General features: G+C 48.6%; 1 protein-coding gene across 10 annotated transcripts in view; it reads left to right on the top strand.

The window, feature by feature from the left end:
• The window catches only part of PHKA2 (phosphorylase kinase regulatory subunit alpha 2), a 74,530-nt gene that overhangs the window by 41,619 nt on the left and 7,505 nt on the right, over window positions 1–25,406 (top strand). For 8 of the 10 annotated variants that reach the window (XR_006407922.3, XM_048213450.2, XM_026480224.4 and 5 more), the window contains 18 exons: window positions 2,375–2,470; window positions 4,130–4,237; window positions 6,040–6,118; window positions 7,873–8,007; window positions 8,659–8,768; window positions 9,939–10,083; window positions 10,342–10,420; window positions 13,582–13,745; window positions 14,519–14,698; window positions 18,071–18,159; window positions 19,130–19,263; window positions 19,682–19,838; window positions 20,613–20,692; window positions 21,127–21,205; window positions 21,311–21,440; window positions 21,978–22,079; window positions 24,218–24,336; window positions 25,068–25,097. Coding sequence is in view for 9 of the 10 variants with exons in the window: in XM_048213450.2 (XP_048069407.1) it covers window positions 2,375–2,470; window positions 4,130–4,237; window positions 6,040–6,118; window positions 7,873–8,007; window positions 8,659–8,768; window positions 9,939–10,083; window positions 10,342–10,420; window positions 13,582–13,745; window positions 14,519–14,698; window positions 18,071–18,159; window positions 19,130–19,263; window positions 19,682–19,838; window positions 20,613–20,692; window positions 21,127–21,205; window positions 21,311–21,440; window positions 21,978–22,079; window positions 24,218–24,336; window positions 25,068–25,097 (2,016 nt within the window). In the remaining variant the exon portion in view is untranslated. The remainder of the gene's footprint in view (window positions 1–2,374; window positions 2,471–4,129; window positions 4,238–6,039; window positions 6,119–7,872; window positions 8,008–8,658; window positions 8,769–9,938; window positions 10,084–10,341; window positions 10,421–13,581; window positions 13,746–14,518; window positions 14,699–18,070; window positions 18,160–19,129; window positions 19,264–19,681; window positions 19,839–20,612; window positions 20,693–21,126; window positions 21,206–21,310; window positions 21,441–21,977; window positions 22,080–24,217; window positions 24,337–25,067; window positions 25,098–25,406) is intronic. The other 2 variants (XM_048213451.2, XM_044377593.3) reach the window with 1 other exon arrangement.

The following is a 25,406-nucleotide window of genomic DNA, read 5'->3' as shown; positions in this document are numbered from 1 at the left end:
TTAGTTGTTCTCTTGCTTTTTTCCGACCAGCCTAGGCTTTTGTTTCTTCAGCTCTAGTATGAGGGTACTCTCAGCTAACATCTTATTTAATGTAACAGCATTCTAGTGGGTTCCCAGCCTCCAGCCTCACTCCCTGCTGTTTCTCTATACTGGTTGCCAGGGGCATCTTATTAAAAGGCAAATTAGATTATGCTACTGCCTTGCTTAAAAGCTTTGAAAGGCTCCTGCTTGCCTTGGGATGAAGTACAAGTTCTTCTGTTTTGTAGGGCCCCATAAAATCTGGCCGGATTTTTTACTGCCTACTTACTTCCTTGAGTTCTGTGGGGTGAGCGCCCTGAAACCCTTTCAGTCCTCCGAAAAGGCCATGCTGTCTCCCCTTCTCAAGTGCCCAGGCCCTGCTTTTCTCCCTCAGCCGTCTTTCTCTCCGCTTGATTTGCTGTAGATGTCTCATCTTTCAGAAAGCCTTCTCTGACCCTAAACACTGGATTGATGCCCCTTTTATCTACCCCAGAGCACTTACCACAGTATGGCACCTATAGCCGTATTTAGTCTCCCACTTACCTGTCAGAGCACCCTGGTAGGGGTGGTCTCTGTCCAGTTCACTACTGCATTCCCTGTGTCTAGTACGTAGTAAGTGTCGAGTAAAGATTTGTTCGTGTAACATGCATTTGTTCGAGACAGATTTCTTCAGCATTTGCTGCCGTTCATATGTTGGTAAGTAGAACAGACCCGTCCTCATGAAGCTTACGTGAATGACTGACAGACTCAAACACTTTAGTGTTTTCTTAACCTGTTCAGACCACAGGTACTGGGGTGGGATGAGCAATTCAAGGTTTGTTTTGGTTTTGAAACTTGCCTCTGCTCAGAAATTCTGAGAGTGGTTTCAAAAGTGGCTATAGGGGCCTAGGGCGGGCCGCCCCAAGATGGGCCACTTTGGCATGAACACTGTCTTGAGTTAAAAGTAATCAAAACCCAGTAGATTTGGGTAAAGCTTTTTACCTCCCGCTCAACCGCCTGTCTGTACCAGCAAGAGAGCTACTGACACAGATTCCTCTTTACTTAAGAAACTTATGTGCATTGCAGGGCCACCTTTGTTTTCCAAACGTCTCCTCTCACCTTCCTGCAAATACTCTTCCTTCCCTTTGTGTCTTCAGACCCCCACCCCTCTCCTGAGCTCAGGAGCTCAGGTAAGCCTCATGGTGCCTCACTGTCTTCGGAATATCCCATCTGTGTAGATTCCCCGTACATATGTAACTCAGTTTGATTTTTCTCCTGTTCATCTGTCTTATGTCAGTTTGATTCTTAGTTCAGCTAGAAGGACCTTGAAGGGCAGAGAAAATTCTTCCTCCCCAACATGGTAGTAAGCTTGAAATGTTAATGTTCTCCCCATTGTTGATTCTTACTGTTAAACGCTTTAGCAATTATCTTGGGTCTTATGTTTTTTGTCTATTTATCCCAGAACTGAAAGATTTCAAAAGGATTGAGTTAGAATTTCAATTGTGAGGAAACTTGGTAATTATTAGAAACAAACAAACAAAAAAGCTGAGAAGACAAAAAAGAATGTGTTTAGGACCTTATTTTCTCAGTCTCACAGAATTTACTACTCTTATGCTTCTTCTGTCTTTTCCACTTGCTGCCCAATGACCTTTAAAAAATGACGCACCCCTGGTCAGATTTTGCTGTCCACAAATTCCAAAAGAAAAGGAAATGAGATCTAGAAGGTGTTTGACTAGACTTTCCTAAGATGAAACGTGTTCAACAGCTGGGTGGCTGCTTAAGGGTTTTCCCTCTTTTGTCTGTTTCCTTTTCGTACGTAGGTTTTGTTGTTGTTTTTTTTCACCGCCTTTTTAATTGAATGGAAATGTTTACATCAACAGCTTTTATTATATCGAGCAGTGCGTCCCAAGAACCGGGGTACGTGCGTCATAGTACATACACTCTTTTCCTCACATCAGGTGCGTTTTGCAAACATTTCCTGAGCAATAAGTGCTCGAATGAGGGCCTTTTAAGTGGAAAACTACTGCCAGGTAGAAATGGGATGCCCTGCTTAAGGTCTGGCCTCCACTCTAGGAAGCTTATATAGTCTCGCTGGTGAGACAAAATTTACATATGTGAGAAGGTAAGGGTGAAATATTGAAGTCGTGAGTTAAAGACAACACGGAAAAGGCCAGTGCCTTCAGCTCCTTCTAACCTTGTTGTCAGCAGGAGTCCTAGTACCCCCTGCACTCCGTAACTGGAAGGAGTTCGTGCATTTCTTGACCCTTTGTCCTACTAAAAATCTGTTGCCAAGAGAGGTGTTTTTCTGTGATGTACTCCCATGGCAGTATTAACGACGCCTCTCTCGTGCTGTTGTGGGGATGGGGCTATTTTCCAGGTGCAAGAATACCGAGAGGCCCTGGAGGGAATATTAATCAGAGGCAAGAACGGGATCCACCTGGTGCCAGAACTGTATGCCATCCCACCTAACAAGGTAACCAAGCACTGCTATCTAGAACGAAGTGGGTTCATACTTGGCCTTTGGGTATTTTTAATCCCCCTTTCAGACCTAACGCTTTTTTTCCGGAAGTGGTTTCTAAAACACCAAGCTAGGTATGGGGCACAAAGGGGTTACAGTGCCAGCTCTGCCTCTGTGAGGTTGCAGGCTAGTGGGGGGTGGAGGAGCTGGTCTGGGAAATGGAAGGCAGGCACAGGAGTGGCGCTGCAAAGGCCAAGTGTGTTAGAGGACCTGCAAGGGCATCAGAAGTACGAGGGGGCTGGGGGGGGATCCCCAACACCGCCACAGGGAGGCAGGAGCCTGGCGCATGGGTCAGGGGAGGCCAGAGCCAAGTTGTCTTTCGATCCAGACACTTTGCCTTCTGTGCTTTGCGTCAGCTATTTCTCTTTTGAGGTCTTCGCAGTGTTTCTTAACACTGCTTACATTTCAAATAGCCTTAACAGCCAATCGGATTGTGAGAGCAAACTGTACACTGCAAAACACCCAGGATTCTGTAGAAAGAACATATTTTATCTCTACTCTGACTACCCGAAGACAACCAACTCTGACATTTTAGAGACTCTCCTGCCACCTATTATCCTATTTGATTATTTGATTGCTGACATGTTTTAATTCTCTTCAGTTTACGGGTTTAAGTTCTTCTTAACGTTTACTACTGCAGCACATTTTTACAGTCTATTAATAACATCACTGATTCATCCACAAGCAGAGTATGACTCCCCTCGCGGTGTGATTTTTCCCTTTTGGAGAAGGATTTCTTCAGTTACTTTGTTTTCCGGAGGGAAAAAGTGGTCACTAACATTACCCCTACAATGTTGTAATGGCGAGAAACCCAAAGGTCAGGAGCACCTGGCTGGCTCAGTCAGTAGAGCAACTGACTCTTGATCTCGGGGTCGTGAGTTTGAGTCCCACAATGGGGGTAGAGTTTGCTTAAAAAAAAAAAAATACAAAGGTCAGCGTGGAGTTAACAACAGAGAAAATTGCAGACTAACTTTTACAATGTGTAGCCAGTGCTGTCCATCCGAAAAACAGCTGTAGCTTGTTTTGGTGAGTGAGATGCCCCCAGTGGATCCAGCTTGTGGAGGCCCTGATGGAAAGCTAGTGGTGTGATAGTACAGTACTATTTTCCTCAATAAATAGTGCCACCTTCTGGTAATTTTCTTGCATAGGCACACAGAGTTTATGAGCCCCTGAGGATAACGAGAAGGGAGAAAGCCGACGTCGCTTCCAGCGATGCCCCGCGGTGGCTGTAGGGTGATGTTTTAGATCATTGTACCCACCACACAGACAAGTGTAAGCAGGAGCTGCGAAACCTCGTTGCCCAGAGCTGTGCTCAGAGAAGGCAGGCCAGGCTTCGTGCGCCTGTCTCTGCCTTCTGCCCTCAGTGTGCTTGTGGGCAGAGCACTGGCTGGACTCAGGCCTGGATTTGAGCTCCGCTTCCGCTGCACTGAGCCCTGTGGCCCCCACACAGAGGTCTTAGCGCCGTGGCCTCCCTGTCGCAGCTCTCACACAGAATTGGCCTGGAGGACCGAACGAGTGGCATTTTGCAAATTCTCGGTGCACTCCCCAACAGACAGGAACATTGGCCTTTTTATCCTCTGACATTCTGACTTTGGGTTTTTCTGTTTTTGCCAGGTTGACGAAGAGTATAAGAATCCCCACACAGTGGACAGAGTCCCTCTGGGAAAGCTGCCCCATCTGTGGGGTCAGTCCCTGTACATTCTCAGCTCACTGTTGGCAGAGGTACGGGACTTGGGGACTTCATAGGCTGGAAACCATCTGATTTGAGGTATAGGGGAGCCCAGAGGAGCATAGGGGCTCTCTGCCCCATGTGGCCGTGAATGTCTTTGGCACCTCATAGTTGTAAAGTCAGCTGGAGTGGGTCGTCTCTGAGGCTTGCCGCCTGGGCTTGTGTGTCTGTGTTTGCACTAAACCACTTCAGAGTCCGCTGCATGCCAAGCGCTCCCTTCACCCCCCGCCACCCCCACCCCTGTGTTCCTGGTCTGTGGCTGGAGCCAGGTTGAGTTGACCTTCAGCAGGAGACCAGAAGCTACCCAGTCAGGATCAGCACATGTGTGAAAGATCAGGTTTGTGGAAGCTGCTAAGTCTGCTTCTGGCCACCCCTGGCACAGTCCCGGCCACCGGCCGCAGAGTGACTCTGCAGTGTTCTCTACGTGGAGGGGCAGGGGCTGGTTTTTCTGCGGTGAATTTTGTGTCAGGCGTTCCCTCCGCCCACAACCCCCTCACGTAGAAGGTCTACTATCGCTGACTCATTTCTTCCTGTTAAACATGTTCTTGCCCCCAGGCTTAAGTTTTTAAAGTGGAAATGCTTTTGTGCCAAGTAAAAATGAATCCACCTCCCCGGTGGGGGATGGGGTGGGGCGATGGTGTAGACGATCTACGGTGATGTTATCAGATGGGTTCATCTGTCTTCAGAGGCTCTTCCCAGCTGACTACTCTGGGCCCCTGGAGAGAGGAGTGGACCAAAGAGTCCAGGAGCTGGGAGCTCCAGCCTGTTAGGCGGGCCCAGTCCTGTGTGTTCTGCCAGACTCTATAAGTGGGGAGCGTGGAGGGGTGAGTTGTGGGTCCCATACCACCGGGGTTCCCAGTGTGTAAAAGAAGACTGAAAGTACAGCTGTCGCAGTGGAAGTGGCCCTTAGGAGCTATGGGTGCTGAGGTGGGCCACTTGTTTCATGGCTGTGATCACCTCCTCGATTTCATGGTCATGTCCTTGGGGATAGGGGCTGTGTCTTCTGCTTCTGTCTTTATTAGGGAAAACTGCGTCTGTCTCTTGGAAAGCCAGCTCTGCCTCTGACTAGCTCCCTGACCTAGTGAGCCTCAGTTTCCTCATCTGTAAAGTAAAGAGGCTGGGCTTGATCATTTCTGCTACACTTTCTAGCTCTGATTTCTGGGTCAGTGAGATGAGGAACAAACAACTCTGCTCCCGTGGCCTTCTCTCCACTGGAAAGGCCTTCATCTAGGTCCGATTCCTTCTCAGAACTCCCAGAGCACCTTGATGCCCTCGCTGAGGACTCTGGTCATTTATAGCAGATGCGAGGCGATCCGTATTCAAACAGCACACTGTGCAAGCACGGAGGGGAGCTTTGTGTTTCAGGACAGTCAGCCCAGGACCACGTCCCTCTCTGCCACCTAGCTTAAGTGCATTACCTCAGTTTCCCCACCTGTCAAATGCTAACAGCCATGCCTCCCTGTCACGAGGCCTGAATGTGACCTTACACATACAGGGGCTCAGCACAGGACCCGGCCTGAAGTAAGGGCTCAGGAGGTAGGCGTCACCATTGTTCTTTTCAGTCACACGAGACGGTGGCGTGTGTGACTAGCCCCGGAGAGCTAGGTGCCAAAGGCACAATGTGTTTCTTAGTGGCTATCTAAATGGTGTACTGTGTTTCAGAGAGGATAAGCAATTGACTTGAAAAACATGAATAAAATAATATTTTGAGCCCTAAAGTATTTTATTTTCCAAGTTGGGTTTAAGGTGAAATTTCATTCAGTATTTTACAGTGTTAATGCCCCTCTTTTCCTAGGGATTCCTTGCCACTGGGGAAATCGATCCCTTAAACAGAAGATTTTCCACCTCCGTCAAACCTGACGTTGTAGTACAAGGTTTGTGAGTGTGTTTCCTATTCACTGTCAACTGGGTAAAGCCAGCGTTATCTTAACGCCAAAGACTCCCTAATTCCCTATTCTGTTTCAAAAGTACCTGTGTGTGCTTTAGCAGATACCCGTTCTGTGACCCCCCACTTCTAGAACTCACTAGCTCCCAAAGGCAACAGTATTCTTCCCGACCACAAAGTTCCTTTCTACCAAGCGTGTCCGCGTGGAGCGGCCCAGCCTGACTCCGTCCGCGGTCGGCGCCGACCCACCACACGTGCTGCCGAGCGAGCCCGTAAACCCCAAGGCCACTTTTCCCAGCACGGGCCGGGGCCCGTTGATGCGTCTTGGGCAGCCAGTTTTTTCTCAGCATAGCAGACTAGAACAGAAACAGAAGAGAAAATATGAGAAGGTCTGGCCCGGATGAAGGAGAAGTACATTCAGGAACTTGCCCGCCTATGGCTGTGTCAGATTGGAGGCTCACAGGTGGCGGGCAAACCACTGCTCTAGAAGGGTCACTGTACAGAGAGTGACCACTGATCTCCACGTGGCATTGGAAGCTTCAGAAGAGACAGATGTGAAGGGAAGCCACCCACCCGGTCCTACGTGGCTGATGTTCCCATTTGCTGGGATTGGCTTCCCCACAGGACCTTGGTGTGACGCTCAGATGAGATCATGGATATGAAAATACTTTGAAAAAGTATCATGTGCTATGTAAATAAGGAGGTGACCTTCAGGTCTCAGTGGCATTTATGTGTATTGTACATTCAAGGCCACCAGCCTGTGGGTCCAATGGTGGGGCTCAGTGGGCTGCCTTAACAGTAACCGAGTCGTCGTCTAGCCGGAACACCCCCACCCCCAGTTCCCCGCAGGCTCTACTGCAGCCGAACGCAGCACCACCCACTCTCTGCAGCCAGAGCTCCCCTCCACCAGTCCCCTTCCCAGGACGTGGGCCCTTTGCCAGGCACTATTCTCTTAAAAGCCACATTCAGAGCAGAACTGCTACAGGAGGCGCAGGGCTCGGAGTCCCTACTGAGGTCCCCACTGAGGCCCCGACATCCCAGGCCTGTGAGTTCCCTGCCTGCTGGAGAGCCAGATGGCCAGCCTCATTCACCAGAGATGGGGCCCAGGCCGGCCCATTCGGGGTGCAGTGCCCAGCTCCGGGGCGGTCCTTCCCCACCAGCAAGAGCCTGTGCGGGGCTTCTGGGCGGGCCAGGCTGCGCCACTGCCCACCAGCAGCCCCACTTGCCCTTCTCCCTGGAGAGAGCAACCTCCCCCGACCTCTCTGTTGCTCAAAGCGTCCCCTGCTAGCGCGCACCACAGTATTGTTCTTTTCTGTTCCTTGAGAGCAGGAGCTCCGGCTTCTCCTGGCATCCCCCCATGCAGAGCTCTTTCTGCTCCTCACCCCACGTGAAAAGAACACAAGACAGGTTTAGAATAAATGCAGACCCACTGGGAGGCAAAACATCATTTGAGATGGGGTAATTTGGTTCAGGACCAGCTGAAGACCGTTTCCAGAAGTCTCTTATCAGACTGTCTTGTGCATTGAGGGCACTTAATAAAAACACATCATGGGGGTTGGTGAGGTGAGGCCAGAGAGAACCGGGAAGAGTGGCAGGACAATTGCTGTCATTTTCAAAGCCACCCAGTGTGGGGAGCATGCTGATGTGCATGTCGTAGGCCAAAGGAAAGATCGGTCAATAATGTCTTCATGTGGGGGGACAAAGGGTCACAGTCTAATGCAGATTCTACGCTCTTGTTCACAGTTACTGTTCTGGCAGAAAACAACCACATTAAGGACTTGCTGAGGAAACATGGGGTAAACGTCCAGAGTATTGCCGACATTCATCCAATCCGAGTCCAGCCGGGCCGGATTCTTAGTCACATATATGCCAAGCTTGGTAGGTTTGGGGAAACAGCTGGGTGGTTTTGGCGAGGGGGCATCTTGGTTCTAGGTTTGGGGTCTGGGGGAGACGGATAGGTATAAATTGTGAAGAATTGGGCAAGACACCAAAGCACGTGGTTCGACCTCTTCGAAGTGAGGAGGAGTGGCAGACAAGCACGTTCTCGTGCTCGTTCGGTAGATGTCGCCCCAGCTTGGCTGCGCCCTTCGCCAGATCTGTTGTAAAATAAGGCGCCACCTTTGAAAATTCACAGTTGGAACAGTCATTTGTGTCTTGATACACAAATGCTTCTAATTTTTATCTGTGGACTCAGAAGATGCTCCTTTACCCATTAAAATGGGAGGGGGAGGTTCTCATTTTCTAAAATCTAACTTAGGCTCAATATGAAATAAATTAGAAGTAAACATCAATAAAGTTCTATCGGTAGCTTTATTCTATATAGATGTTGAACTGGGTACTGTCTAAACACGCATGAAGAGAAGGCGGTGGGCTTTGTTTTTAATTCATCCTTGTCCCATTTTAAAGAAGGATCGATGGTATTAGGAAACCCAAACCCCAGAGTGGGGTAACAGGAAAATAAGAAAGTCGCTTGGATTACGTGTTACCTTATTGGCTCTAACTCTCATTTCTCTTTTATTTTTCAAATAGGGCGGAATAAGAATATGAAATTGAGTGGGCGACCGTATCGGCACATTGGCGTCCTTGGAACATCTAAGCTGTATGTGATTAGGAACCAAATCTTTACTTTCACACCCCAGGTGAGCAGGCCAGTAGCAAAGCCGCACGCATCCTCTGATTAGGTTCCCTTTCCTTCCTGGTGAGCTGCTGTGAGTGCGGCAGAATGAGCATGTGCGTGTCCGAATAGCAACGGGTAGTGTGACGGCCAGTACCTGATACAATTCTTTACTCCCAGGAGGTGCTCAGTAGGTGTGGCTTGAAGCAGACTGAGTGTGCCATCACTTCCAGCCTCAAGGAGTAGGGAAATTCGCGCTGCTTTCCAAATTTGCCAGTGACCTGTCCCTTGACTTGCCGCCCTCGTGCCCTTGGTAGCAGTAGGCCCTCACCCTTGCTTAGGCTGTCCGGAGACCGGCTGCGGAACACACAGCCTGGCTGATTTTCAGGCCCCGACCCGCTTGTTGAGACCCCAAATATACTGACTATAGAACTTTTTTTCAGAGTTTTTGTTGACAAAGGAAAGTAGTCCTGTGGAACCCAAGCCAAATGTTTTCCATCCATTTGGCCAGCTAGGAAGATCAGCTATGGGCTCACTTTGTCACCATGGGCATGGCCCCCCCACCACCCGGGCACGCTGTCAGCCGTGGGGTCACGGGTCAGTAGCCCTAGTTGTTCTTTTTCACCCTAGCCAATGTTGCTTGCTTAACTCTTGTGAGTTATTTCCCTTTGTAACACATTTCCGACCAAAGCTGAGTGTGCACTAGTCCAGAGGCTAGAACGATTTGATTTTCATCCACACCAGGCGGTAGTGCCTTTAGTTCACATTAACCAGGCCATCCATCAGGTAAACACAGTCTCCATGTCTCGCCTGCTCCCAGTGCCCTCCCTTCCCTCACTTTGAAATCCTCCGAGCCCAGCAGCCTTAGAATGAGTAGTATTTAAGGAGTTATTGATTTCCTTTCAGGGACACCGGTGTTGGGCCAGGTGCTTAAATCCTCATCTGAGGAGCTGTAACTAGGTCTGGCCGTGCACCTTTCCCTTCCACGCTAATGTAGCTAACGGCTCCTGGGCAGGCGACAGATCGATTTTTTGCCTGATGGCAAGGAGAGCCCCATGATGGGGGCGGATTACAGCCAGGATTGAGCCTCTTCTCTGGAAAGAAAATGCAAGGATTAGTGCTGCCGTGAAGGACAGCTGGGGTTGTGTCGAGGGAATGAAGGACAGCCTTTTACTGGGCCTGATCTGACTTGCAGTTCACCGACCAACATCACTTCTACCTGGCCCTGGACAATGAGATGATCGTGGAGATGCTGAGGATCGAGCTGGCCTACCTGTGCACCTGCTGGCGGATGACGGGCAGACCCACGCTCACCTTCCCCATCACCCACACCATGCTCAGTAACTCCGTGAACTTGATCTGCCTGATTCATGTCTCACTGTTGCTTTGGGCCCTTTTCAAAATGTTTAAAACGAGTCCCATATCCAAAGCTAAGTACTGAAGGGGGTTCTTAGCAGTTTGGTTTCTGAACTCAGGAATCTTCCATAAGTATTTTATTTAGATTGTATTGACAAAAACATTTCCGCGCATGCCCCCCAAACCAAAAAGCATTCCCAGATTAAGTAAACTAATTTGTCTTTTTTTTTTTTTTTCTTTAGCAAATGATGGCTTAGACATTCATTCTGCAGTTCTTTCTACAATTAGAAAACTAGAGGATGGATATTTTGGAGGAGCCAGGTAATATGTGATTTTTTTTTTTAAAGTATCAGTGACCTTTCTTAGAAGTCTTTTGCTGCCCTTCTCCCACTTTTCATATCAATTGCTGAACATAGAAGCATGGAGCTTTAGACTAAAAAAGAAGTTAAATCTTACCCATTCACCCATGTGGAACTAGAATCGTCTCCAAAGCCGCTTTCGGTGGGTGTTCGTGAGGCTTTAACGGGTGCTAGGAGGGCTGGGGCGTAGATCGGTGAATGTACCTGGTCTCTCCGAAGTGACATTCTTGGATTGCATGTATGGGATGCTGTGTCTGTTTCTGGTAAAGGGCCTGGAAGAAAACACCTGGTGCCTAGGTCTGGCAGGTGCTCAGTAAACACTCCTTGAGTTGACTGGAGTGTGCTGTCACCTGAAGAATAATTCACAGAACTTTATAAATTCTTTAAATGGCCCTCAGAACAGGGCGCCTGAATGGGCTTGCCTAGACCATTGTCTCCTCATTCTCAGTGGAGCGATACATACTCCAGTTTGCAGGCCCACAGTACTCCGGATGCTCCCCGGTAGTACGGGTAAGCACCTTGAGTGATAGGGGACTCACCCCCTGGGAAAACGGTTTCCATTTTTGTACCCTCTGACTGTCGCAAGGTGAGATTTTCTCGATAGCATCTATGCCGCAATCTCTCCAAATCCCCTGGAATATGCGAGAAGGGTTCCCAGAGATACTCACCGTAAAGCCAGCCGTGAGTGATGTACGACCCTTCCTGGGTCCTGGAATCTTCCATTGGTTCCCTGATAGAATGCCAGTTGCTAAGTGGGCACCAAAGTTGGCCCTTCTCACACCGTCCCACACTAGGGACCTCGCTGCCATTGTAATGTTGTTTAAAACTGTGGTAAAATGCACATCACATAAAATTGACCATCTTAGCCCTTTTAAAGTGTACAGTTCAGTGATGTTAAGTACATTCACATGGTTGTGCAACCAATCTCCAGGACTCTTTTCAATTTGCAAAACTGAAACTCTCTCCCCATTGAACAACAGCTTCTCCGTTCTCCTTGCCCCAGCTCCTGGAAGCCACTGTTGTACTTTCTGTCTCTAGATGTCTCATCTAAGTGGACTCATCCAGTATAGTTTTTTCGTACCTGGCAGATTTCACTTAGCCTGATGTCCTCAGAGTTGAGTCACTGTATTTCTAAGTGCTGGGATTGGCACCTCTGCTCACAGAGCTTACTGCGGGTTTTGCTGCAGACACGAATGGCCCTCATTCTGAGCTGCTCCTGGGAGTGTCCGCGAGACTGTCCCCAGCGTTTTGCCATCCACATTTCCAGCGCTAGCGCCGTAACTGCACTCGGCACGCACTTTTGTGCGTTTCACGTCCAGTTGGGATAAGCTACCACCTGGCGAATGGCATCACAGCCAAGAGAAAATACCATACGCCCGTAATTAACTGCTTTTCAGAATCAGCTCTTGAATGGAAATCTAATCATTGTCAGAAAGGGTCCTGTCTGCAGTGCGTTCTGTGTTGCTGCGCGTGCATCGTCTGATTGAGTCTTCACTGTGTCACGTGGGCTGTGTTCCTAGTTTACAGACAAGGGGCCGTAAGCTCAGAGAGCGAGGGGCACGAGACGAGTAGGTGCAGGAGCTGTGTATGAACGCAGAAACCAGGCTCTGAGCCCCATGCCGAGCCGGACAAGGCTTACAAAACTCAGGAGGGCCTCCTGTTTTTACAGAGTATGGCAAACAACGCAGAGAACCGTGGAAAGAAACAGGAATGCCTAGGCTCCATGGGGTACCTTTCCTATGATTTTCTCGATAATTAAAACTGAATATCATTTTGGCTTTTCCTTACGTTTGAGGGTCTTTAAAGAGCTGAATTCACTCACCCTGGATGCCGGACTTTCCCTCCGGACCCATCTGGGGTAGCTTGCTATCAGAAGCCTTCGTAAATGACTGCCATTCCACCTTTGACCTGACTCCTTTCAACTTCCATCAGAGAGAAACTTTCCATGGTCTTCTTTTGCACACTCCACCACACCTCACCTCCTCCTGTCCCCAGTCTCAAGGCAAAAGAATCATTAGAATGGGCCCCAGGGCCCTAGAGGGAAAAAGATTTTACTTCATTAAACGGGAGGCTTTTCTTTCCTTCCCTCAGGCCGTGTTTCTTGCTGCGGCCCATTTGCCCACTGAAGCTCTCGCACCCGCAAGTTCATTTGCGTCGCCTCCTTCAGTGTGCTCCCTGAGCTGCTTCTCTCAGCCTTTTCCACTAGCTTCTCATCTGATGCTGGTAGCTCCGAGGGTCCTATTGTCTTCTGCCTCTGGAGCCACCTTTTTTTTTTTTTTTTTTTTTAAGATTTTATGTATTTATTTGAGAGCGAGAGAGTGAGTGGGTGCAGGGAGGAGCAGAGGGAGTAGGACAAGCGGACCCTGCACTGAGCTCAGAGCCCACCCCAGGGCTCGATACCGGGACCCTGAGATCACGACCTGAGGCGAAATCAAAAGTCGGACGCTTAACCGACTGAGCCACACAGGCACACCCAGAACTAACATTTTAAGAAGCACACAGTGGCGACTTTCTGTAGGGTGGCCCTTCCTCTCACTCCCTAAACCTGGGACCCCACACAGCCAAACCCAGCTTGCAGTTTTCAGTCTAACTTTTCTCGGCCTGAAAATGTAATAAGGCCACTCTGGGCACCTGTTCCGGTCTGGGGATGGCCCCCCATCGCATTCCTTCTAGAAACAACTTTGCCTCTGAGACTGCCTCTCCTATCATATACCTGTGCCTGGGTGACCATATTACATGGTAGGTTTTGTTCTGGTCCAGTTGTTTTAGGGCAGAAAAACCCCCAAGGCTTGGTTTTGTTCTGGTCAAAAGTGGTTTAGTCAATCTGTTTTGTAAAACTTTGGTTGGTTCAGTAAAATAGATTTCTGTTTGTGTTGGGTTTGGGAGTAAGAAATCAGCATGATTCATTTTGGCTTTTAATATGCTTTGTGCTCCTACTTTATACTTGGTATTGAATTTTCCTTTTAATTTCTTGGCTGACTACTTATGTGGGGCGATCTGCAGAGTGACGTATTTATCAATTCTGGCAGAAGCACCATCTGGTTGTTGAAAAGTCTCTCTCTGATTCATAGTGGAAGTTTGTCCACAAGCACCTGTATCTCTAACAGAGTGTCTCCTTGGCAGAGTAAAATTAGGGAGCCTTTCGGAATTTCTTACCACGTCTTTCTACACATATCTGACCTTCCTGGATCCAGACTGTGATGAGAAGTTGTTTGATGATGCCAGCGAAGGGAGCTTCAGTCCCGATTCGGATTTGGGAGGGTATTTGGAAGACACTTATAATCAAGGTACGGCTTGGAATGCCTTTGCAGGTGGTTCATTGAATTTATTTAAACCTTGGCATTGTGATAAAATTGCCCCAGACTCAAGCACAGAAAATGATTGGTAATTAACATAACAAAAAAGAGGCTTTGGAAACTTGCATCTATTAAAATGGTGAATAAAATGCTGGTTTAAAAATCTAAATGTAGAAGTGGGGGTTTTTTAAATCTAAAGGGACAAAGAGTTTCAGGAATCAGGATTCTTCACAAAATATATTCTAAAGACAGAAACACACTGCTTGAATTTTCAAAGGAATGGTAGAGTGATCCAGGTTTGGTTGGATATGAGGGATGAAATCCTATGTATATAATATTTCTCAAACTGAACAAGGTTTGGGTTGCAATGGCCGGTTTTTACTTTTACATATAGTTCATGGAATTGGGGCTGGGTGTCCCATAGTGCTTAGTTCACTTGTGACCAATTAAAACAAAAGATCAGAAGTCCGCTGCTGGTCCTCAGGTTTTCATATGCATTCATTCAGTTCCTCTTGGTATGATGTGTATCTATCTTGACCTGTATTTTCTTTTCCTAGGATGAAGGGCTTCCAAACAATCACTTTATAAACATGTACATTATCTTTGTAAATGTCTTTCCCCCTGGGCGTGGGGGTGCAAATACCTATATCAAAATGTTGGCTCCCACTACATCTCCTCAGTGCCACGCGCTACACGCCAGCGCTGTACACATTGAGAATATTTCTGCCGCCTGGTTTCACTGGCTCTTTCTCTTGTCTGTCCAGTGACAGAAAGCGAAGATGAACTTGACCAGTATATCAAGCACCTCCTACAAAGCACATCCTTGAAGTGCTACCTGCCCCCTCTCTGTAAGAAGACGGAAGACAGCCATGTCTTCAGCGCTATCCACTCCACTCGGGATATACTTTCCGTGATGGCAAAAGCAAAGGGTTTGGAAATTCCATGTGCGTTATTAACTCTTTTCTACCCACTAAAATAACTTCTCAGAGTAATGCATGAACATAATTTAAGTCAGAGAATTCTAGAAGACAACAAAGTGCAGAGGTTTCCTGCCTCCTCCCTCCCCTCCCCACTGACCCAGCCCTTCTACAGAGAGGCAACCACTTTCAACTCTTAGTTGTTTCTTCTGGCATTTTCGTATCTCTATTTTTCTAAAACAATGTGTGTATCTTGCTGTCTTTTGATGCGTTGACTTTATTCAGTATCTGTTGACTTTCTCTTAGTGGGTGAGGATTCAGCTGTCCTCAGTCACCACTCCTCTACTTCACTTCCCATAACCTAGTGATATCGTTGTATTAACTTGTAGTTAAATCAGTATTCGCTCTTTATATTATCGTGTGTATGCAAATATTATTCTCAACTGAGCATTAGAGTATACTGTGATTGTACTATTGTTTTTATTTTTTGGTTTTTCTAAAGTTAATACTAAAGTTAAAGTTAACTTTAAAAGTCAATAATACTATTAACTTTATTAAAAGTTGCTCTATCTTTTCATTTTGTTTTGCTTCCTTTCTCTCCTTCCCAGTAGCCCACAATACGAATTTCCACAGGGTCAGTCATATCCATGAGGCTGTCAGTTGCACTACTTAGTGTCCATGAGTCTCCCTCTGTCTGCTTGATGGTCCTCTAGGCCTGCTGCATACCTGGCGTCCTGGGACTTTGCTTTAACCTTCGCAGTCTCCATTGCTTATCTCTTCAGTTGGCCTCCCTGGTTCCTGAATCTGGCATCTTCCTCTTCCTTGATTTCTTCCTCTAGTGGAACACATTCTAGAACAGTTTCAAAAGGTTAAAAAAAAAAACAAAAACAGGTACAATGGCAGAGGGGCAGGCACAGCGATGCCAGCCCTCAGCCTGCTTGTTTCTGAAGTTCACTGCCCCTTTTGCCTGTTTGCCTCCATGTCTGGGTTGTCAGCTTTATCCTGGGATTTTCCCTCACCAGCATCCTGGAGAGTTTCTGGAGACTTCCTTGTCTCCTGGTTTGGCTCTCCTGTTTTCTGTGTCTCTACTTTTCCTGTTTCTTAGCTTACTCTCTTATTTTGGTTAAGACATCCAGTAGTTTCCTGAGAAACAGTACATCGTGGGGAGAATTGTCAAGACCTTGCGAGTCTAAAAATGTCTACAAATATTCTACATAATCCATTTGAGAGTTTGGGTATAGATATAGAATTCTAGATTGAAAATGAATTTTTCATCAGGATTTTGAAAGCATTGCTTCACTATCCTTTTGCTACCAGTGTTGCTGTTGAGAAATCTAAACCCTTTCTGATGTTTGATCCTTCAATATAAACAGTTTTTCTCTTTGAAGTTTTTTTAGGATCTTCTGTGTTTCCAGGTTGTGAGACTTCAGTGATGTGCCTGGATCAGGGTATATTTTCATCCACTGCGTGGAGGCTCAGTGCTCCCTTTCATTCTGGAAATTTATGTTTTTCAGTCCTGTAAAGTTTTTCTGAAAAAATTCTTGACTCATTCCCTTCCCTACATACTCTGTTCTCTCTTGCTGGTACTCTCGGATTCCAATGTTGACCTCCTGGAGAAGGCTTTACCGTTTCTCTTCTGTCTTCCATTTCTCTGTCTTCTGCTCTGTTCGGAGGGCCATTGCTTCAATTTTTGTTCCGCCCCCTCAGCTGAGTTTTTGTACTTTGGCTATTATGTTTTTAATCTTTGTTCTCTGGATTGCATCCATTCTTGTTTCGTGCATGCAATTCAATTCCTTACTATAAGAATATTAACAGCAGGGCTTTTTGGTTTGGTTTTTACATTTTCTTCTCCCTGAATGGTTTCCAGGTCCCCCAAGTCAGCCTTTCCTGTTTTGGTTTCAGTCTTCCGCGTTAGTCTTTCCTCAAATGCCGGGTGTTCCCTGGTTATCTGCTCGCGCATGCCCGTCTCTGGGCGTGGAGGTGTGGGGCCCCGGGGGTTAGTGGTGGAGGCTGAGTAGACTTCCTGGAGATACTCTACAATCTCTTTGGCGATCTCCTTTTTGACAGGTCAGGGTCTGGTTGCTTGGAACTAGGTAGTCACTTATGCCACCTGAGGACTGTGCCCAGTCCTGTAGACATGCCGCACGCCCCACCTCCTGCTTTTGCCCCGTCAGAGAGCCCTCTAGTCATCCGTCAGGGTGAGCAAGCCGGTTGCCGAGCTGTATGGACCGGAGGAAGGTATCTGGGGAGCTCTCTGCTTCTTACGCGGCTTCTCTCCACTCTTATTTCTGGATACCCCTTCCGGACCCCACAATTCCAGAGGTGTGTAGTGCAGCAAGCTCCTGAGCCTTCTAAGGATTCTCTGATCTAAATCGGACTGGCTCTTGGTTGTTCCCACTGCAGACTTGGGGTTCGGTTGCCTTGTGTCTGCTAAGTCCATTATCTTTCGTTCACCTTTCCCGCTTCCAGAATATCATTGCTACTATCTCCTCTCCCGCTTTAACCTATTCTTGAGGATTTGTCTTAAAAAAAAAAAAAAAAATTAGGGGCGCCTGGGTGGCTCAGTCGGTCGGGTGTCTGCCTTCGGCTCGGGTCATGATCCCGGGGTCCCGAGATCAAGCCTGTGTCGGGTTCCCCTGCTCTTCCCTCCCGCTCCTGCTTTCTTGCTGTCTCTTTCTCTCAAATAAATGAATAAAATCTTTAAAACATTTTTTTAAAAGCTAAAAAAAAATGATCTTCTGCCGCGGTAGTGGGGGTTTGAGAGGAAGTAACATTAAAATGTGTGTGTCCTTTTCTAGTGTAACCTAGAGGTCTATAACCTGCCTTTTAAATATGCCCCATCTCCATCTTGAAAGCCCCCTATTTTCCCAAGATGATATGATCTAGCCTGGAAGACACAGGTGGCTCGGTGAGTAAGTACTGATAATGATAGCGTCCCAAGGTAGTGCCGTGCCGAAAGTTCCAACATGTGACCCTGGCACAGTGAAATGCACACTGGACTCGGGGGAGCCAACGCCTCCATTACGAGAAGGCCAGTGACCAGCTCCCATGCTCTTCCTTCCCTGGTTCTCCGTCTCCTCGTCTGAAGGACAAAGGTCGGCCTCGGTCATTTCTAAGGCTCCTTTCAGTCCTCAGATGCTATGTCATTTCCCTGGAATTCCAGGAGGGAAAAGCGAAATTCAGCCCCTTTAAGCAAGATCCGTGTCCTGCTCAGTTCTTGTTCCCAGATTTAGCACACGATGTGGCTACGTGGTAAATTCTTGCTGAAATGAATTTCACTCAGTAATCGTCCCTTTAGTTGGTTTGTATTGGATAAGGAGTAGCCACCGTACCTCTCAAAAGAGGTATCTTGTCCTTTCTCCTCCTCAGAAGGGCTTTCTTTATTCTTTTGTTTTCCAGTTGTTCCCATGACTTTGCCAACTAAAGTTCTGAGTGCCCACCGTAAATCACTAAATCTTGTTGATTCTCCTCAGCCACTCCTAAAAAAGGTAAAGTATTTAGAATCACTTTTTTTTTTTTTCAATGCTTGTGTAGTCCCAAGAACTCTTTTACATGGTCAAACTTGAAAGAGCATATTTTTTGATATCTAGGACTTTGGGGATTGGAAGTTCCGGGTTTCAGTGGGAACCCCCTCACTTAGTTGTCTGCAATCTGCTTCGTGTCCGTATCCACAATGCATTTGATGCAAGCCTCTATATTTTGCATGAGGAAAAGGCTACTGCCTTTCTGCCCGGTCATCAGAATCTGTCACACTCGGAAATAAGCTGGCTTACTCCCTAGCCCTATCCTAGCCGTGCCAGCCAGCCACGGCTGGGCCATTTGCAGAGCAGGGTATAAAACTAGAAAAAGATCCCTAAGGAGAATAAAATCTCGGTGTTCTCCACCGGTTCCCATAATTTGTTTTATCTAGAAGTCTCCCTTGATTTTATCCTACATGAATAGAAAGATTCAGTGTCTACTGGAGAATAGTTTAACCTAACCTCAATTTTAGCTCATTTAAAACTTACATGCTTTTTATGTTTGTTTTGCTTTCAAAAAGATATTTTATTGCAGTACGGGCTATCTAGAGAAAGATGGACCAGGTAGAAGCAGGAGACCAGTGCTGGGGACTGCCCTTCATGCTCTCCCAGTGGCCTCCTGCCCTCCACTCGAGTGGGAGCCGCTAGCCTGAGTTCTAACACCAGGGTTTCGTTTCCACCTGTTTTTCAACTTCGCATAAATAAAACTTACACATATTTTAACCTGTTCAGCCTGATCTCTTGCAAACATCGAGTAACACAGTGATTTGCTGATCAGAAATAGTAAAACCTATAAATAAAAAGCTACAGGAGAGTCCCTGAAAGCCTGGAGCCCAGCAGTGACAGAGTTCCAAGACCCCACTGGTATGTTACTTCCTGGTCTTCTGGGAGTTCACACGCTCAGCCCCTCTCCCCTGCTTTTTGGCTTTTGTGTGGCTAGGCCCCCGAAGAGGACTTCCAGTGGCCCAGAGATGACCATGGTGACGTGGACTGTGAGAAGCTGGTGGAGCAGCTGAAAGATTGTGTGAACCTACAGGACCAAGCGGACATTCTATACATTCTGTATGTAATAAAGTAAGTTTATGGTCTTTGCTAGCTCGAGCTTGCTCCGTTCTCCTTGGCTCTTTTTGTTCTAGTTTTCTTGGCCTTCCAGCAAACCAGGTCATGATTCACCCGAATTATCCAGGATCACCATGAGCAGACTTCTATCCCCTTCTCTGCCTACTAGTGCTGGCCTCCTGGGATGAGAAGGCTGAGTGAGGCCAGGATCTCACTGCTTCCTGATGTTAGGCTTCTGTTTCAAATAGACAGAAGGGATGCTTTGGTAAGATGGAACCATCTCGGTGAGACTCGGAGGCACCGGGAGGGCCCCCAGAACTTGGCAGAATGTACGGTGATTCATTTCCCTCCCTGCCAAGTGAGGTCCGCTGCAAGAGAATCCGGCCTGTAAGCATTCCAGGCCATACTTCTGGGGTTTTCCATCTCTTGACAGGGGCCCCAGCTGGGACACAAATCTCTCCGGACAACACGGGGTCACGGTTCACAATCTCCTCAGCGAGCTCTACAGGAAAGCTGGCTTGAACCAGGAGTGGGGTTTGATCCGCTACATCTCTGGCCTGCTCAGGAAGAAAGTGGAAGTCCTGGCAGAGGTCAGAGCAAGCGCACTCAGGCCGTCTGTTTGTTCTTTGCAGCCCCGTGCCGTCTTTCTGTTATAAAGCTGGAGGCAAGCACCTCCTATTTATAGAGAAAACCCGTTATCGAATACACAGACGGAACAGGCCCTCCTCTCCTGACCTCTCACTGCTCTTGGAAGGCAAGCAAGGGAAATGAAATTCAAGTTGATTAGTTTTGTTCCTTTTTAGCTGCAGAAAAAGGTTCACCAAGAAATGAAATGAAAATGCTCTGTGGCCTGGCCCCCGTAAACAAAGCGTTCTTGTTTCTGCACATGTGCAGTACAATGATGATTAACATTTTAACCCCGAGGCCCTGCAAAGGCCAGAGCTGCTTTCTAAGACATTAGATTTCAGTGTTGTGGTAAGGTGATGCTGTTTGTTGTGTGTGAATAATGGGAAAACTGGCAACTTAAGACTGTAATGTGGTCATTAACCCTTAACATTGGGATCTTCCAACTCGTGACAGCTCCTCTCCCTTGTGGAAGAGCTGGGGATGCGGTGTGTCTGCTACACTGGGTGGGCACTGAATACCCTAGTGGGCCCTGCAGAGCTAGGCCCTGGCCCTGCCTGGGTTGCTCAGTCTGGGGTCTACATATGAATTTTCAAATAAATGGCAGCATGGGTCATAAAGTTCATCAAGGTGAATTTATGGTCTTATCGGTGGTGACACTTCCTTGTTGGCTTTGCTAACCTCCCACCCCCGCCTTCCTGCTGTCACCGTGGCCCTCACCCTTTTCCCTACGTGAGTAGGCCTGCACAGACCTGCTGTCACACCAGAAGCAGCTCACGGTGGGCCTGCCGCCAGAGCCCCGAGAGAAGACTATCTCTGCGTAAGTCTGCAGCCTGGTGACCTTACGTTTGTGGGGCACCGTGGGACCGTGGGGAAAGCATCTGTGCCATCCACCATTCAGAAAGAGGGTCTTTTTTTTTTTTAATTTAGTTGAGAGAAGAGAGAGCATGAGCTGGGGGAGGGGGCGAGCAGAAGGAGAGGGACAAGCAGACTGTGAGCTGAGCAGAGAGCCCTGTGTGGGGCTCGATCCCACAACCCCGAGACTGCGACCTGAGCCGAAATCAAGAGTTGGATGCTCACCACCCCCCCTCCCCACCCCGCGCCACCCAGGCACCCTAGGAAGAGGGTCTTTTTAAAAACACTGTCATTCGGGAGCTTCCCACAGGAAAATAAGGCTCCTCCGTAGAGGGCGAGGAGGCACCACTCCTTGGTATCTTTCATGGTGTTTGTTTGTGTCTTAATGCTTCTTCCTAGTCCCCTGCCCCCCGAGGAGCTCACAAAACTCATCTACGAAGCCAGTGGGCAGGACATCAGCATCGCCGTGCTCACACAGGTCAGGGGCTGGCAAGGGGCAGGGCCACAGCCTTCCTCCAGGCGCAGGGGCCTCTCCGGCACCAGCCAGTCTCTGAAATGCTGTCTCCACGTGTGTCTGCGTCAGGAGATTGTGGTTTACCTGGCCATGTATGTCAGGGCGCAGCCCAGCCTCTTCGTGGAGATGCTCAGACTCCGGATTGGACTGATCATTCAGGTGATGGCCACGGAGCTGGCACGGAGCCTGAACTGCTCAGGTACGATGCACGCAGCTGGACTCTCGGGGTTCCCACCCCTGTCACCCTGCCCCACGGGGAGCCTGCCCGAGTGTTCTGGGACCAGGGCTTCTGAGCCTTTGCAGTGTGCTCGCGCTTTACCAGGTGCTCTCGTTCAGATGCTGCATTTCATACGTCAGGGAGAGCGAGGCACGAGGATCTCGTGCCCCGCTCCTGATAGCTAAGTTCCTACGGTATCTCCTTGCGGTGAGAGGTCATCCCCCATTTCCTGGCACCTCCACTGGGAGCCGTCCTACCAACTTAAACCTGTCAGTCAGCGATGAGACGCATTCCAACATTGGCAGTCATCACCGTGTGAAAGATGGCCTGTCCGAGTATTTACAGCGCAGCATTTAGAATCACCGAGGAGCAGCGCAGTTCAGCCCTGAACCAGTAGTGACGTCATCCTGAGCAGGGAGACCTGCCACAGTGGCCTTTGTCACCACCTCCCCGAGACCCACCTGACTCTACATGCCACCAGCCCTGTGTCAGAGACGCTTAAAAGATGTGTGTTTGTAGGAGAAGAAGCTTCTGAAAGCCTGATGAACCTCAGCCCTTTCGACATGAAGAGCCTCCTGCACCACATTCTGAGCGGGAAAGAGTTTGGTGTCGAGAGAAGCAGTAAGTGAACGGTCCGTTCAGCGCCGCGGGGGCCGGCGGGGGCCGGACTGGCGGGCCCAGGGTTTCCTGAAACTGCAGTTGTGCACAGAGTCTACGAGGGTCACGTTCCTACTGTAGGGGGACGGCTAGTCCGAGGTTCGGGATTTCGGCTTGTCGGCCTCCGTGACCCCTCGTAGGCCTGCTGATAGTGCTGTTGTCGCGTGTGGGTATGGCGTGCGCCCCGGCCCGCCGCCTCCCTTCTTCCACCGTCACTGGCACACGTGTGAGGAGGGGGTGAGGTGCCCGGGGGGTCGGGATGAAAGGGCTGTCATTTCCAGGCACCGGAGTGCCCGCCTTTGGTTTGGCCGGAAGCACTCGGCAGACCCCCCCATACCCTTCGGGGGAGCAGAGTCTTCTACGTCCTCACGGCCCCTTCTTGCTGAGTTTGCTTCACTCCATCTTGCTCACTCGGTTTTGATCTGTACCAGAACCTTGTTTGCTGTGCTAGGAAGTATAATCGCCCAAGTCCTGGTAGAATTCTGTTCTCAAATGCTCCCTAATTATAATTGAAGCAATTATCATTTCTCCCCCTCATAATAAAGCGAAATGATTTGCAGACACATTGGCGAATTTATTTCATCAAGCCAAAGAAATGCTGTGTGTGCTGTCATTCTTTTTATTTAATAAGAAGGACATTGGGTACTTCGCATTTTTTCCCCAGAGTGCGCACCAGCCAGCAAACAAAGACAGCATCGTGCAATCAGATGTGCTTTGGTCGCTTTTCTCCTTTCCTGAAGGAGGAGTGCTTGAGATCCTTTTCCAAAAGTAATTTTCAGTTCTATTCAGATGCACAGTCCTTGAAATGTAAATATGCGAGATAAATATTTTATGTGTTCCTGCCCATCAGAATAATGTACGTGGTTTGACACAGATAATTACTAAAAATTTGTTATTAGGTCTAAAGCTATAGATGCTTATAAAATTGAGAACAGAGTAATGTCACTTGAAAGCTATAAATATGTCTAATTGCAAGCAAGGCTAATTGCCATCTTTTTACATATAACCTCATTTGTTAATTGTCTTTTGCCATTGTTCAATTTTTGTAAGTTAGGCAACTCCCATAGTCTTAGAATTTTGAATAAATCCTGAGATGTCTGAGATATTGCCATCTCCTGCCCCCCCCCCCCCCACGCAGGCCCTACTGTAGCTTCTGGCTTCCACATTCCTGGTGTCCTTCCTCCCTGTTATCCTTTAGCTGTTGGTGTCTGCTGGCTCCTTAATCGTCTTCACTGTCCTAGGCAGCGCCCTTCACTCTGGCTTCAGTGGGGGCCGGGTGGGAAGCCTGGGCACTCAGAGGAAGCTGCTCTGAGGACGTGACCATGGAGCTGGGTTTGCAGAGGAGAGGGTGGGATGGGAGGGAGCAGCATGTCCAAATGCCCAGCCCCATGTAGCTGGCCTGGAGTGCAGAGCTGAGGCGTGGGGAGAAGGGGACGGAAGTTGGGAGAGCTTTATCCTGAAAGCAGAGCTAGGCCTGGAGGGACTCCGAGTGTGTAGCGACGTGATCACACTTGCCTTTCAGAATGCTTGCTGTGATCCAAGCGCAGAGAAGTGGTTTGTGGGGAGGGGCGGGGCACAGACAGACCCGAGTCGGGGGGCTGCCGCAGCAGGTTGAAAGGGAGGTGACGGAGACCCCCCCGGCCCTCATGTGCCGGCAGGAGTGCGCCGATTCTGGGGCAGCCGAGTCTCCTCCTGCAGCCCTCGGTGGGCTTGTTCTGCCAGGACTTCCTCTCCAGCCGCAAGGTCCCTTAGTGGGGTGCTCTCAGTTTCCTACAAGGAAGGTGTGCTTTTGGAGAAGAAATTATTTTTTAAAAACCTAATTCATTCAAGGGTTCTATGGCCACTTGGTTTTTTTGTGCACTGCTCTCTGAATGTTCGCTTTTTCACCCGCTCACCCCGACACCTGTGGAGCCTGAGCTGTGTAGCAGGTGCCGTTCCGAGGGCTGGAAACCGAGCACGGGCCAGGGCAGGGGAGGCTGTCTTCTGGAGTTTCTCATCGAGTGGGAGAGACAGATGTGGATACAAATAAGCACAGGGCATAGATTCCTCCCTCAGGGTGGATGTTAGTAGTTTCTAAGAACACGTGTGTATTTCCCCTGCAGTGCAACCTATCCATTCCTCCACATCCAGCCCCGCCATCTCCATCCATGAAGTAGGACCCACCGGAGTCACCAAAACCGAGAGGAGTGGCATCAACCGGCTGAGGAGTGAGATGAAACAGGTAGGACAGGACTCTTGGTGGCAGTGCCGGCAAAGAAGTGGTTTTCATACCTGGGCTTACCTCAGAAAGTGCTAGAAACCCAGGGCCTGCAGGGTGCTCTTTGTAGAGGGTGTGAGATCCCTGCTGTCCTGAATCTGAACACACTCTACGCAGATGTCTTAGAGTTCTGTGAACATTCCAGAAAACACGCTTACCCGTGTTTGTCTCTGTTGCTGAGAACCACACGTTCTCGGCGGTGGGCCACAGCTATTCCAAAAGTAGAGTCGTGCAAGATGTAACTGACTCATGCCACCATGAAATGTGCCCTTCAGATGACAAAGCAAGGAGGAGGTAGAAATAGAACGGAATGCTCGTGATACTTGTGTTTGCCACCATCCACGGGTGTGTCTCGGTTCACTTTTTACTTCACAGTAAATTCCTTCTGAAGTGACCCCCCAGGACTGCAAGGCAGCAGCTCTCCAGTCCTCGTGTGCCGGGGACTGGGCTAGGACTTGACTGAGCTGTAGGAGGAAGCAGAGTGTCCTTCTGACCATGACCCCAGTGAGCGGTGCACTCAGATTCTCTTCTCCATTTCAGATGATGACTCAGTAGATTGAGCCCCTGAGGCGTTCGTGGGTCACACCCAGCAGTTGGGCCAATACTTCCCTGGATTTTCTAGAGGGTGATAGAAGCAGGGCATCCTTGATTTGAAACTGGCTTTTGTTTATATCCTGATGTATTTTTACTTTCAGATGACTAGGCGATTTAGTGCTGATGACCAGGTGAAACGTTGTCTTGTTCCGTCCTTTACGTGTGTGCTTTGTGTTCTTTCTGGCTTGAACGTGGAAAGCAAGGCCGCGAATATGGATTGTGATGGCCTGGGGAGTGGTTTTGCCCGTCAAATCCGCTTGGGTGGAGGTGACTCCTTGGGCTGTGGCGGGCAGGCAGAGCAGGAGAGAAGGCCTGACCACGTGCCTTTAAAAAATCCATTTATCAAGCTCTTGGGTTTATAGGATGCTTTGTAAGAGAGGTGGTTCTGGGCTCTGCCTTGTCAGGATTTTTTATTCAGAAAAAGGGAAGTAGGGAAAAAT

This window comes from Ursus arctos, chromosome X (assembly GCF_023065955.2).
Source record: "Ursus arctos isolate Adak ecotype North America chromosome X, UrsArc2.0, whole genome shotgun sequence".
Lineage (NCBI taxonomy): Eukaryota > Metazoa > Chordata > Mammalia > Carnivora > Ursidae > Ursus > Ursus arctos.
The sequence above is the reverse complement of the archived record's forward strand: the minus strand, read 5'-3'. Positions and strand labels throughout refer to the sequence as shown.